At 41.6% G+C, this 14,475-nt stretch overlaps 1 protein-coding gene across 2 annotated transcripts in view; it reads right to left on the bottom strand.

The window, feature by feature from the left end:
- fbxw4 (F-box and WD repeat domain containing 4) overlaps positions 1-14,475 on the bottom strand; it is a 142,672-nt gene that overhangs the window by 108,776 nt on the left and 19,421 nt on the right. The window contains exons 2-4 of one of the 2 annotated variants that reach the window (XM_020516122.2): positions 12,495-12,590; positions 10,946-11,131; positions 8,727-8,859 (exon numbers count right to left, since the gene is read on the bottom strand). In XM_020516122.2, coding sequence (XP_020371711.1) covers positions 8,727-8,859; positions 10,946-11,131; positions 12,495-12,590 — 415 coding nt within the window. The remainder of the gene's footprint in view (positions 1-8,726; positions 8,860-10,945; positions 11,132-12,494; positions 12,591-14,475) is intronic. The other variant, XM_020516123.2, reaches the window with a different exon arrangement.

Genomic DNA, 14,475 nt, shown 5'->3' with positions numbered 1-14,475 from the left:
GGTAAATTATCTCTGGATTACTTTCTGAGCCATACTAAATTGGCACAGGGTCAAAGATTAAAAAAGTAAACACGTGTCTTAAAGACTGGTGTGGGATAAAGGGGTTTGAATTCATAGGACATTGGAACCAGTAATGGGGAGCTGTTTTGATGGGATGGACACTCTGAATCATGCTGGGACCAGAGTTCTGGCAATTTGCATCACTAGGGCTGTGGACAGGGCTTTAAGCTAAATAGTGGGGTGTGGGTTCAGTTGCATGGAAAGTTATGGTAAAAGCTAAATGGGGCGCAGGCTCAGCAGAGGTTATTAAAGTTTTCAGAACACATAATGGGACACAGCATATGTGAAGAGTCAGGAATCTTACTTCAGGCACAGCAGGTAAGGGGGCAATGATGAGAAGGTGGGCAGTCAACGCAGGACTGAGGGGATTGTATTTAAATGCACACAATACACTAAGCAAGGTAAACGAACCTGTAGTCTATATTGAAATTGACAAGTATGACATTATTGGTATCACATGGCTGCAAGGGGATCAGGGCTGGGAACTAAATATCCGAGGATAACGTCCTATCAAAAAGTCAGGCAGATGGACAGAGTGGCGGGGTGGCTTTGTTAGTAATAAATCAATTTAAATAGATAGCAAAGAGTGATACAGAGTCAGAAGGCGTAAGGATCTGTGTGGGTAGAGTAGAGGAGCTACAAAGGACAAAAAGCCCTGTTGGGAGTTATATACAGGCCTCCTAGCAGTAGTGAGGATGGAAGGAAGAAAATAAAATCAGAAGATAGAAACGGTATGTAAGAAAGGTACTAATACAACAGTCATGAGGGTCTTCAAATGCAGGTGGACTGGGTAAATCAGGATGATGGTGGATCTCAAGACAGGGATCATGAAATGTCTACAAGAATTTTTTTTTGGAGCAGCTTGTGGTACAGCCTGCTAGGTAACAGGCGGTTCTGAATCTGGTGACGTGTAATGAGGTAGACTTGATTAGGGAGCCCCAGGGAGCCCTCGGGGGCAGTGACCATAATACAATAGAATTCACCCTGCAGTTTGAGAGGGAGAAGCTGGAATCAGATGTAACAATATTACAATTGAGTATAGATAACTACAAAGACATAAGGTAGGAGCTGACCAGAGTTGATTGGAAGGGGAGTCTAGCAGGGAAGGTGGTAGAGCAATGGCAGGAGTTTCTGGGGATAATTTGAAAAAGTACAGCAGAAATTCATCCCAAGGAAGAAGCAGCACACTGAGGAGATGACGAGGCAACCATGGCTGACAAAGGAAGACAGGGACAGCATAAAAACGAAATAAAAAGCATTCATTATGGTGAAGATAGTGGGAACCCAGGTGATTGGGAAGACTTTAAAAACCAACAGAGGGTAATTAAGAAAGCAACAGTTGGGGAGGCTGGGGAAGTAGGAAGATAAAATGAGAGTACGCTACCTCGTAATATTAAAGAAGGTTGCAAGAGATTTTTCAGATATCTAAAAAGGTTAAAAAAAGGCAAAGTGGACATTGGACCATTGGAAAATGATGCTGGAGTAAAGAAATGGCAGAGGAACTGCAGAGGTACTTTGCATCAGTTTTCACAGTGGAAGCCACCAGAACCATTCCAAAACTTCAAAAGAGAGTCAGGGGGGCAGAGATGAATGTAGTGATCATCACTAAGAAGAAGATGCTGGGGAAGCTGAAGTGGTCTGAAGGTGAATAAATCAGCCAGACTGTACCTCAGAGTTCTGAAGGAGATAGCTGACGAGATTGCAGAGGCATTGGTGGTAACAGGAATCACTGGAGTCAGGGAAGGTCCCAGACGACTGGCAAATGACAAACAAATAACACCCCTGTTTAAGAAGGGAGGGAGGCAGAAGACCAGAAACAATAGGCCAGTTAGCCTGATCTTGGAGGTTGCTGAGATGTTAGAAATCATTAAGGATGAGAGTGTGGGGTATTTGGAAGTGAATGGTAAAATAGGGCTGAGTCAGCACTGCTTCGTCAAGGGGAGGTCAAGCCGGACAATTGTTAGAATTCTTGGAGGAGGTAGTGAGCAAATTAGACAAAGGTGAGCCAGTGGACATGATCTATTTGGATTTCCAGAAGGCCTTTGACAAGGTGCTGCTAAATAAGGTATGAGCCCATAGTGTTAGGGGAAGGTATTACTATTCATAGGAGGATTGGCTGACTGACAGGATAAAGGGGTCTTTTTCAGGATGGCAGACAGTGACTAGTGGAGTTCTGTGGAGGTCAGTATTGTTAAGTCATACATTAACGATCTGGACGAAGGAAGCGGGGGCATTTTGTTCAGTTGCAGGTGACAGAGATAGGTGGAGGGTCAGGTTGTGTTGAGGAAATGGGGAGGCTGCAGAAGGACTTGGACAGGCTAGGAATGGGCAAAGTGGCGGCAGATGGAATACAATGTGGGAAATGTGAAATTATGCATATGATAGGAAGAAGAGGTGAAGATTATTTTCCAAATGGGGAAAGGCTTTGGAAATCTGAAGCACAAAGTAAAGAGCATGGGGCATGCCAGAAGCAGCACCAGGCATATCTAAAAAATGAGGTATTCAACCTGGCGAAGCTACAACACAGGACTACTTGTAGGCCAAATAGTGCAAGTAGTATGCAATATAGTGCTAAGCAATTCCACAACCAACTGATCAGATCGAAGGTCTAGATTTCAGGTACATCAATCCTGAGTGGTGGTGGATAATTAAACAATGATCAGGAGGTTGGGGCTCCACAATCATCCCTGTCCTTAATGATGGGAGAGGACACCCATCAGTGCAAAAGACAAGGCTGAAGTATTTGCATCAGTCTTCAGCCAGAAATTCAGAGTAGGTTGTCATTTGGCCTAAATAAAAACCAAAAAACACTGCGGATGCTGTAAATCAGGAACAAAAACAAAAACAAAGTTGCTGGAAAAGCTCAACAGGTCTGGCAGCATCTATGAAGGAAAAATCAGAGTTAACGTTTCGGGTTCTGAGGAAGGGTCACCGGACCCAAAACGTTAACTCTGTTTTTTCCTTCATGAATGCAGCCAAACCTGCTGAGGTTTTCCAGAAACTTCTGTTTTTGTCATTTTGGCCTCCGACCTGAGGGTCCATCATCAGATGCCAGTCTTCAGCCAATTTAGTTAGCTCCATGTAATATACAGTAACGGATGTACAGCACAGAAACAGACCCTTCAATTCAACTCATCCATGCTGAACAGATATCCTAAATAAATCTAGTCCCATTTGCCAGCATTTCGTCCATATCCTTCTAAACCCTTCCTATACATATACCCATTCAGATGCCTTTTAAATGTTGTAACTGTACCAGCCTCCACCACTTTCTCTGGCATTCCATACACACGCCACCCTCTGCGTGAAAAATTTGCCCTTTAGGTCTCTTTAAAATCTTTCCCATCTCACTTTAAACCTACACCTTCTAGTTTTGGACTCCCCTACCCTCAGGAAAACACATTGACTAGTCACCCTATCCATGCTTGTCTTGATTTTATAAACCTCTAGAAGGTCACCCCTCAGTCTCCGACACTCCAGGGAAAATATCACCAGTCCATTCAGGCTCTCCCTGTAGCTCAAACCCTCCAACCCTGGCAACATCCGCGTAAATCTTTTCTGAACCCTTTCAAGTTTCACTATGCCCTTCCTATAGTAAGACGACCAGAACTGCATGCAGTATTCCAAAAGTGGCCTAACCACTGTCCTGTACAGCTGCAACATGACGTACTGACTCCTATACTCAGTGCACTGACCAATAAAGGCAAGCATAGCAAACCACTTTTTCAGTATCTTATCTACTTACGACTCCGCTTTCAAAGAACTATGAACCTGCACTCCAAGGTCTCTGTTCAGCAATACTCCCCAGGACCTTACCATTAAGTGTACAAGGCCTGCTCTGATCTGCCTTTCCAAAATGCAGCACCTCACATTTTTTCTAAATTAAATTCTATCTGCCACTCCTCAGCCCACTGGCCCATCTGATCAAGATCCTGTTGTATTCTCAGGTAACCTTCTTGGTCGTCCACTATACCTCCAATTTTGGTGTCATCTGCAATCTTACTAGCCATATCTCCTATGTTCATATCCAAATAATTTATATAAATAACGAAAACCAGCTGACCCAGTACCAGTCCTTGAGGCACACCACTGGTCACAGGCCTCCAGTCTGTAAAGCAATCCTCGACCACCACCCTCTGCCTTCTACCTTCAAGCCAGTTCTGTATCCAAATGGCTAGTTCTCCCTGTATTCCATGTGATCTAACCTTGCTGAACAGTTTACCAGGAGGAACTTTGTTGAACACTTTACTAAGTCCATGTAGATCATGTCCACCACTCTGCCCTCATAAATCCTCTTTGTTACTTCTTCAAAAAAACTAAATCAAGTTAGTGAGACATGATTTCCCACACAAAGCCATGTTAACTATCCCCATTAGTCCTTGCCTTTCCGAAAACATGGAAATCCTGTCCCTCAGGATTTCCTCCAACAATGTACCGACCACGATGTCAGGCTCATCAGTCTATAGTTCCCTGGCTTTTCCTTACCACCTTTCATAAATAGTGGCACCAAGATATCCGACTGCCAATCTTCTGGCACCTCACCTGTGGATATCGATGATACAAATATCTCAGCAAGGGACCCAGCAATCATTTCCCTGGCTTCCCACAGAGTTCTAGGGTACATCTGATCAGGTCCTGGTGGTTTATCCACCTTTATCTGTTTTAAGCCGTCCAGCACCTACTCCTCTGAAATGTGGACATTTTTCAGGATGTCGTTATTTATTTTCCCATATTCTGTATTTTCCACATCCTTCTCCACAGTAAACATTGATGCAAAATACTTGTTTAGTATCTTCCCCAACTCCTGCAGTTCCACATATAGGCGGCCTTGCTGATCTTTAAGGGGACCTATTCTCTCTCTCGTTACCCTTTTGTTCTTAATGTATTTGTAGAATCCCTTTGGATTCTCCTTAACTCCATTTGCCAAAGCTATCTCATGTCCTCTTTTTGCCCTCCTGATTTCCCTCTTAGGTATACCCCTACTGCCTTTATACTCTTCCAGGGACTCACTTGATCTCTGCTGTCTATATCTGACACGTGCTTCCTTCATTTTCTTTGACCAAAATCTCAATTTCTCTAATCATCCAGCATTCCCTACATCTACCAGCCTTGCCCTTCACCCTAACAAAAACATACTGTCTCTGGACTCTCGTTATCTCATTTTTGAAATCTTACCATTTTCCAGCTGTCCATTTACGTGCAAACATCCATGCCCAATCAACTTTTGAAAGTTTTTGCCCAATACCATCAAATTAAGCCTTCCTCCAATTTAGAACTTTAATTTTTAGATCCGCTTTGTCGTTTCCCATCACTATTTTAAAATAATAGAATTATTATCACTGGCCCCAAAGTGCTCCCGCACCGACACATTAGTCACCTGCCCTGCCTTATTTCCCAAGAATAGGTCAAGTTTTACACCTTCTCTAGTAGGTACATCAACATACCAAATCAGAAAATGTTCTTGTACACACACTTAAACTCCTCTCCATCCACGCCCTTAACACTATGGTAGTCTCAGTCGAATTTTTGGAAAGTTAAAATCCCCTACCATAAACATCCTATCATTCTTACAGATAACTGAGATCTCCTTACAAATTTGTTTCTCAATTTCCAGCTGACAATTGGAATTCTATAGTATTATCCCATTAAGGTGATAGCCCCTTGCTTATTTCTCAGTTCCACCCAAGTAACTTCCCTGGATGTATTCCCAAAAATATCCTCCCTAAGTACAGCCGTAATGCTATCCCTAATAAAAAACACCTCCTCTCTTGCCCCTTTTCTATCCTTCCTATAGCATCTACAGCCTGGAATGTTAAGCTGCCAGTCCTGTCATCCCTGAGCCACATCTCTGTAATTGCTATGATATCCCAGTCCCATGTTCCCAACCATGCCCTCAGTTCATCTGCCTTACCTGGTAGGCCTCTTGCATTGAAATAAATGCAGCTTAAATTTATCAGTCCTACCTTGTTCTCTGCTTTGTTCCTGCCTGCCTTGCTCCTTTTCCCAACTGTACCAGTCTCAGATCAATCTCTTTCCTCACTATCTCCCTGGGTACCACTCCTCCCCCCGGCTAGTTTAAATTCTCCCAAGCAGCTCTAGCAAATCTCCCCACCAGTATATTAGTCCTCTTCCAATTCAGGAAGGATCTGTCCTTCTTACACAGGTCACTTCTACTCCAGAAAAGATTCTCAAGAAACTGCTGAAACTGCTGGATACTGCATAGGCTATGGCGTTTGGCAACTTCTAGCAATGGTGCTGAATACTTGTACCCCAGATAAAAACTGAAAGAACTGCAGATGCTGCAAATCAGGAACAAAAACAGAAGTTGCTGGAAAAGCTCAGTAGGTCTGGCGGCATCTGTGATGGGAAAATCAGAGTTAACGTTTCGAGTCCGGTGACCCTTCCTTGTCACCAGACCTAAACGTTAACTCTGTTTTTCTCTTCACAGATGCTGCCAGACCTGCTGAGCTCTTCCAGCAACTTAAGCTCCAGAATTAGCTACACTCCTAGCCAAACTGTTCAAGTGCAGCTACAATACCAGCATATATGTAACAATGTGGAAAATTGCCCATGTCATGTTCTGAGTACAAAAAGCAGGATAAATCCAACTAGGCCAAATACTTGTACTCACTGAAGTTCAGCCTGGGTGCTGCCAGGGCAACTCACTCTCAACCTCATTACAGTATTGGCCCCAATTATGGGCAAAAGAGCTGAACTCCATAGTTAAAATGACAGCAACTGCCCTTGACATCAAGGCAGCATCTGACAACATTTTTAAACTTTTGCAATGACTCTGAAAATAGCAGAGCTTCATTTCCAGCTCGTTACCTTAGTGAGGCATGACAATGTTCAATGCATCACCATCTTGGAATCCCCCACTCCGAACAAATTGAGCATTACCATTAAACAAAGTGAATTGACTGGCTGTTTAAATATTGTGGCCAAAAGAGCAGGTTAGAGGTTGGGAATTCTGCAACAAGTAACTCTGTTCACACACTGCCTATACACCATCTTCAAAGCACGAGTCAGGAGTGTGATGTAATATTCTCCACTTGCCTGTATGAATGCAAATGCAAAAATACTCAAGAACTTTGATATCATCCAGGACAGAGCAGCCTACTTGATCGGTACTGATCCATCACCTTCAACCTTTGCTGCCAGGGAGTGATGTGTACCATCTACAAGATGCATCTCCCAAACCCACAACCTCCGCCATCTAGAAGGACAAAGGCAGCATATGCATAGGAATACGATCACTAGAAAGTTCCCCTCCAAACCATGCATCATCCTGCCTTGAAACTATATCACTGTTCCTCCACTGTCGTTGGGTCAAAATTCTGGAAGCCCCTTCTTAACAGCATTGTTGGTGTCCCAGACCCAAGGACTGCAGTGGTTTAAGAAGGTAACTCATCATAACCTTCTGCAGGGCAATTAGAAATTAGTGATCAATGCTGATCTAGTGAGGGACACCAATTCCCATGAACAAACAACAAAAACCTGCAGATATTTCAAATATTTTTCTGGCTTTAATTCAGGATTTCCAATGTCCACAGCGTTTTACTATTGCTCAAGACTGACTACAAAATTGAATTCCTGTCTTCCTGTCCATTGTGACCCAGAACAAAGATAACAGATTACTGATGGTCAACAATGTCTTTTGGTTGTGAAGAGTTATCTTCCTTCTTGTTCTCCTGAAAATCCAGAGCAATGTATTAGTAAACTTGATTTTTGCTTGCTGTAATGCAATTTCTAAACCACATGATTCAAAGTCAATAGACACATAGATTTAAGAAGAGAGAGTCAGAGCATGGGTGACACAACAGTTTAAAACTTGAGAGGATTTGGGAACGGGTGTCAATGGATAGCAATCAGGAGCTATTACCCTAGTTAATATTTTTTACTGCTTTATTTAGTCCTGGAATATTAATGTAAGCTCCAGGTAACACACAACAGGCTGTGGATTGGCCTTTCAATTCAGAAACAGAATTTTAAAAAGTCACATTAAATTGAAGTTGAAAAAGCCATCAATTTAGACCAGTTGATAGGCTGGAAATCTGTGATAATCCTCAGCGTACAGAAGGCAAAGGCAAAATTTAATGATGTTGTTTTCAGAAGAAAGATAAAGAAATTATGTTCACTGCCAAGAAAGTCAACAATCAAAACACATGGATTTATGATATTTCGGTGACAAGGAACATGCTGCTTGAAAGGGAAGCAGATTCAACAGCAATTTTCAAAAGTGAATTACATAATTTTTTTTGGAAAAGGTAACTATTCAGAGAGTGATGGGGAAACAATGATGGAAATAATATGATAAGTCATTTAAAGCTGTAACAGACACAATGGGTTAAAAGGCCTCATTCTACACTGTATATTCTATGATGAATAAAACTGAGAACCCATCCCTTCTCATCAGCCCGACCTCATGAGCACCCCATGATTCACTCCCAGCTATGTATTAATCTATAACTCTCTGATGTTACTGGATCCCAAAAAGCTACAAGGTGAAAACAAGAAAATGCATTGTTCGCATTCCAAAACTACATCTTCTCCTTGGGGAGAGTTAAAAATACTCCTTCACTTACAGATAGTGTAAATCCCAACCTGATAGGGACAAGATTAACAGTCAGGCTAAGCTTAACACTAGGCAAATACTCCATACCTACCCGCGCTGTCTTGTCTCTTGAACCACTAACAATGACATGTCCTCGGCTGTCGATGCAGTTGACCTCTTGATCATGTGCTGAGTAGGCTGTGCAAAACGAGTTACAAGTGTCGCAGATAATGATCCTCCCATCTCTGCCAAGCAGACAGATTCTATTAGTTTCAAAAAAAAGCTCATCGCCATACATTAATCTTGTCACTAGTTTTAATGTATATGCTCATTCATTAAGGCAATCCGCAAGAAGACAATCACTCAAGGTCCAGCAGAAGAAAACAAAAAAAAAGTCTAAATGATGCAGTACAACATAAGCAAATACTTGCGAATCATTACAGCTCACTAGAGGGGGAAATGTGATTTCAATGAACACTGTTCATGCATTGCCACTTCTGCACTCCGATAATGAGAAGAACTGGAATTGAGAGACAGGACAGGTTACGGTGCCTCAATGAGGATGCGAGCTGGTGGGTCAGGAAGCCTACAGGAGACCACGGTGCCAAGAAAAAGGGGCCGGGTATGCAAGTAGCACCAGAGAAAGGGGTGAAGCGGGGCCAGACAGAAGGGGGCATGGGGCCAGTGAGGGATGAGCAGAAGGACCAAACAGGGATCTGCTGGAGCAGACGAGGGATCATCAGGGAGAGGGGGCTAGAGAAGGATGTGCAAGGAATTAGAGGAGGGATGGGCAAGGGGTAGGGGGGGGGGGAAGACAGGGACAAGCATGAGGCCAGAGAGGAGGGGGCCACAGTACAAGGGTAATGGGGTGGGGGTGGAAAAACAGATTTTGAGCACAGATGCCATAGAAGTGTGATAAAGGGGACCAGAAAGCTAGAGAAGGACGAACAGGGGCCAGGATGGAGAAAGAGAGGTGGGAGGGGGTGGTTGGCAGAGGAAAAACAGATACAGTGCATATGTAGGAAAATTTTGGAGAGTTTAGGGAACAGACAGGTGAAGGTATAGTCAGCAATCACAATTGGGAATGTTCAAGAAGCCAGAATTTAGTAGAGTGCAGATATCTCAGACAATAGCAGGCGTAGAGGAATTACAGAGATTAACAGAGGTCAAAGGTAGGGAGGAGCCAATGATGGTTTCTCACTGCCTTCTTTCTTCAAATCATGAGTAAAAAGTGTCAACCAGGGATGTCAGCCATCTGCTGAAACTGTTTTTGGATGATGTTAGTGGGGGTAGCATGTAAACATGATAAGGTAAGTGATTTGTAAAATATTGAATGGGGTGAATCGCTTCTTTTTGTACATTATATACTGTACATACACCAAAGCTGATACTGAAACATATGAATATTAAAGAAGAAGTGAACAGTTTGTTTCCATCAAGTGAAATACTTTTCATCCAATTCACATTGTGGAAATACACAGTTTCTAATGCTGAAACGACAAATAAGCCTTATGTTATCAGATGACAAAGTTTTTAACGTAGTTCTGTTCCTACATTATGAAAAGGACAAAGAAGCATGAGAGAAAGTGCAGAGAAGAACTACAAGAATAATATCAGAAATGCATGGTGTGCATATCAGGAAAATATCATCATGTTAGGTCTCTTTTCTCTTGAAATAAATAACAAGGCTAATGTGTGAATTTAAAAAGAGATTTAAAATTATGAAAAGGTTTTCTTAGAATGGGTACTGAGCAAAGATTTCATTTTTGGAAAAAGCATATTCATGTACAACAATCACCAAGGAACACAACCAGGAATTCAGAAGAAACACAACTATCCAGATAGTGGCAAGAATAGCAGAGAATAACATTGATGCTTTTAAGGGAAAGCGAGACAAAAATGTTAGGAGAAGGAAATAGAGGATTACGATGATAAACTTAGGACAGAAGAGATGAGGGGTGGCTGGAGTGGACAAGATACACCACACAGAACAGCAATTTCTGTTTTTGCAAGCAGTCTAAGTTCTGAGGAAGGGTCATTGGGCCTGAAACATTAACTCCAATTTCTCTTCACAGATGCTGCCAGACCTGCTGAACTTTTCCACCAATTTCTGTTTTTGTTTCGGATTTACAGCATCTTTCAGTTTTTACATAGACTGCTTGGGTTGAATCACCTAGTTTTGCGCCGTAAATCCTACGTGCACATATTCGATGTAACCATTAAGCTCAATATACACCACACGTATACAAGTCCTAATAAGAAACACACCAAATGGAATACATTTAACAGGAGTGAATCTCCAATCCTCACTCAGTAACTCAAATCACTTACCCACCACCACTGATAACATGTGATTCATTGACGACAAACCGGCAGACATCATCCTGATGGCCAGTATACACGGAGACAGGCCGTCGCTGAAAGCTGACACTGTTCTGCCTTAAAGGATATGCTCGGATATCAGCTGCTTGGGAGAGGTAGAGCCACTGATCATCCAGCTGTAACCACGGCAATAAACTGAGGACAAATTAGAATGGTCCAATCAACTCGGGATAATTTCACTAGAATACTGCTGAGCATAGAGTCAAAGCTTTTCGTCTTGCATTCATCAGGATAAATGTAAGTTTCAAATGGTCACAACAATACTCTAGAAAGTAATTCAGAAAGTTGAACACCAGGTTAAGAAGCCATTTCACTCTACGACTATGCAGTAGTGACATGAAAGATATTTTCCACTGAAATGATGCAGTTGTCAATCTAAAATGACATTCTGCTACCACACAATTAAGCAATGTCGTCAATGAATTTCGTTGCAAGTGCAATGCCAGTACATTGATTGTAAGTCCTAATGATGGTTGATCAAATCAAACAGCATGTTCTCTAACTGTTTGTAATAGGCAGGATATAAAACAATTCATCGAGCAAATGCTTGCAAAACAAAATATAAAACATCTACCTTTTAGATGAGATTCTGTGATTGCACAGCAAGTGATGTCCAATCCTCAAATGCTCTAATGTTAATACTCATAATCAATTTAATTTGGCAGTAAGACTTGTAACATTACTCAGTTACACTTGCTAGAGGCGACATGCATTCATATCCAGGAAGCCATTCTCTACAGATAAGAACATGGTTAAGCTCTTTGGAATTATTCAGGAACTTGGAGATCCTATAGTTCCCTGTTGCTTCCTCCATGGCGATGCCTCAGCCAAAATAAACTTGCCAGCTAATAAGCAATCTTTTTTCTCCTGAAGTATAAATTTTGACGGTTTGAAATTTAGCATTCCAGCTTTTGTCCTAATGATTGCAAGATGAAAAAGTTCAGTAATATGTCTCAAGTTTCAGCAGTATTAAGTTCTGTACTTCCAAGTAACTATTTACAAATTTACAAATTTTACAAAACAAAGGCAGCTTAACCATTGAATCCTTTTGTTAAACTGGGGGAGAAAAAGCCCCATTTCACCCACAGGTCTATGAAACAACAGATTAGAAATGCCAGTAAATTTGGACAGTGCATTTTCTGTGCAAAGACACCTGTTGCACCTGCTCTGGGATCTAATTCTGTACTGTACCTGACCTGATGGGGACAGTTTAAAGACAGCTTTACTTTGTACCTAAACCCAGCATGTATGTGCTCTGGGAGTGTTTGAAGGACACAGCGTACAAGGAGCTTTACTCTGTATTTAAGCCCATGCTGTACTTGCCTTGTACGTGTTTAACAAGGCTATGTAGAGAAAGCTTTGCTATTCTGTCTTTTGCAGATTGGTTGCTCAAGTATCATACCAAAAGGTACTCAGTGCCCGAGGTACCAAGATGCAATATGCATCACCACATTGAGAAAGGCTGAAAGAATAAAGATACAGTGAAATTACCACATACTTGTACCTCCACCTCAGCAAAATCTCCTGGCGACACCTCCCACGCTTCCAATTCTGTGAGAACTTCACTCGCTCTTTGAGTGCAATTTGGGGAAACCTATAATAGTCAAGTACAGAAAAGAGTTTAATAACTGGAGTAATGTGGTCGGAGACGGTAGAGGCTATGTTGGTAGATAGCACAAACTCAGAAACCCACTTTACACAAATCATTTTCTTCAATGGATAAGAAAGCATCTATCACACATCTTATGCAAGCTTCAGCCCCAAATCACTCCTTAATATCAGCATCACTCCAGGAAGAAGCATGCTACAAGCAATAAAAAAAAAACTTGTAAATTATGTAGCACCTTTAACATAATAAAATGTCTCAGTGTTTCATAGGTGCATTAATAAACAAAATTTAACACTAAGCCACATTTGATGATGTTAGGGCAGGTGTCCAAAAAGCTTGGTCAGAGAGTAAGGTCTTAAGGACAGTCTTAAAAAGGAAGAAAGCCAGAGACAAAGAAGCATAACTACGGTCCATGCAGTTGCAAATTCAGCTGTCTGTCATGAAGCAATTAAAATCTGGGATGCTAAACAGATCAGAATTGGAGAGCTCAAGCAGCTTGTTCGGGTAGTTGTAAGGTTAAAGACTTTTGCAAAGATAGGAAGGGATGAGGACATGTAAGGATTTATGATAAGGATGAGAATTTTAATATCAAATAATTCCTTAGCTCACAGTCAAGAGATCACGGAGTATATTGTTAATAGGTGAACAGGACTTTGTGTGAAGAAGGACATGGACTGAAGTTTCATATGACCTCAAGTTGAATGCTAAGAACGGAGTAGATGATCAACCAGATAGACGTTAGAATAATCAAGTCTATAGGTAACAAAGACATGGACCACAGAATGGAATCAGAACAAAGCTAAATAATTTCACAAGGAAAGAATGCCAAGTGCCAACTCTCAAGGTGAAAATGGACCGGCTGGCATAGCAAGTTTAATTCTTATGCATACATTTCCAAAGGCAGATGTTCAATCCATCTAGACTGACAGGATTAAATCTCCACCAGTCCTTTCTCACTTACTGTAACACTTCATTGGGATAGTGCATTGAAAATCTACCCCACTATACCCAAAGTCATCACAAAAGTTAAAAGGTTTCTCCAAATATGCAAAATTCTCCAATTTACCTCTCTTTGAAGGCCTAGGCTAACAGAAAGCATGAACCACGTTTCTGTACTTAACAAGAATGACTATTTATTACAAATAAATACATTCCAGCAAAGGCTAAACAATTATGAACAACTATGGTGACACATAAATCCACTGGTTAAAACTCCAGGACCCTTATAAAACTCCCTCTCTACACACATACAGATAAAAAAAACAACGGTGTTATGGGTGGAACTGTGAAGGCAATTCAATGGCCACTAAGTTTACAGAGATGATCCTTTTACTTGTCGAGACTTGCTGTTTGTTAATCGTTCTTCTCCAAGTACTTTTCACATCTTCGTAGGAGGCACAAAACAACTAGTTTACAAACTACAAAGTCCCTTAGCTTTTGGTCAAAAGTCACAGCTTGCAGCAACTGGGGAAGGAAAGAATAAAAGAGCTTTCTTCAGGCTTTCAGTATTTTTTAAACTGAGAAAGACACCACCTCCAATTCTGGAGGTTAGAAGGCTTTTGGCCACAGGGTTCAAACCCACAAAGACGTTCAGCTACCTAGGAGCCAATCACAGTTGTCAGCAAGCAGAAGGCCTTTATCATCTGCAAATGGTCACCACTCCACAGACAATTAAGCTACTCTCTGCTGGCCAAATCTCACTTCCTACCTGCCCCCTAGTGTCAGTTCATCTGTAACTAACTGTCCTGCACTTGCTGAATAAGCAGTAACTTAAAAACCACTTACAATGAGAATTGGTAGCTTGTTTTTAAAAAATGCAGCAATTCTTACCACAAACCTAGTTTTCAAAGCAGTCCTTTTCCCATTTGAG

Source organism: Rhincodon typus, chromosome 20 (genome assembly GCF_021869965.1).
Source record: "Rhincodon typus isolate 14 chromosome 20, sRhiTyp1.1, whole genome shotgun sequence".
Taxonomy (NCBI): Eukaryota; Metazoa; Chordata; class Chondrichthyes; order Orectolobiformes; family Rhincodontidae; genus Rhincodon; species Rhincodon typus.
This window is presented reverse-complemented; position numbering and strand designations above follow the sequence as displayed.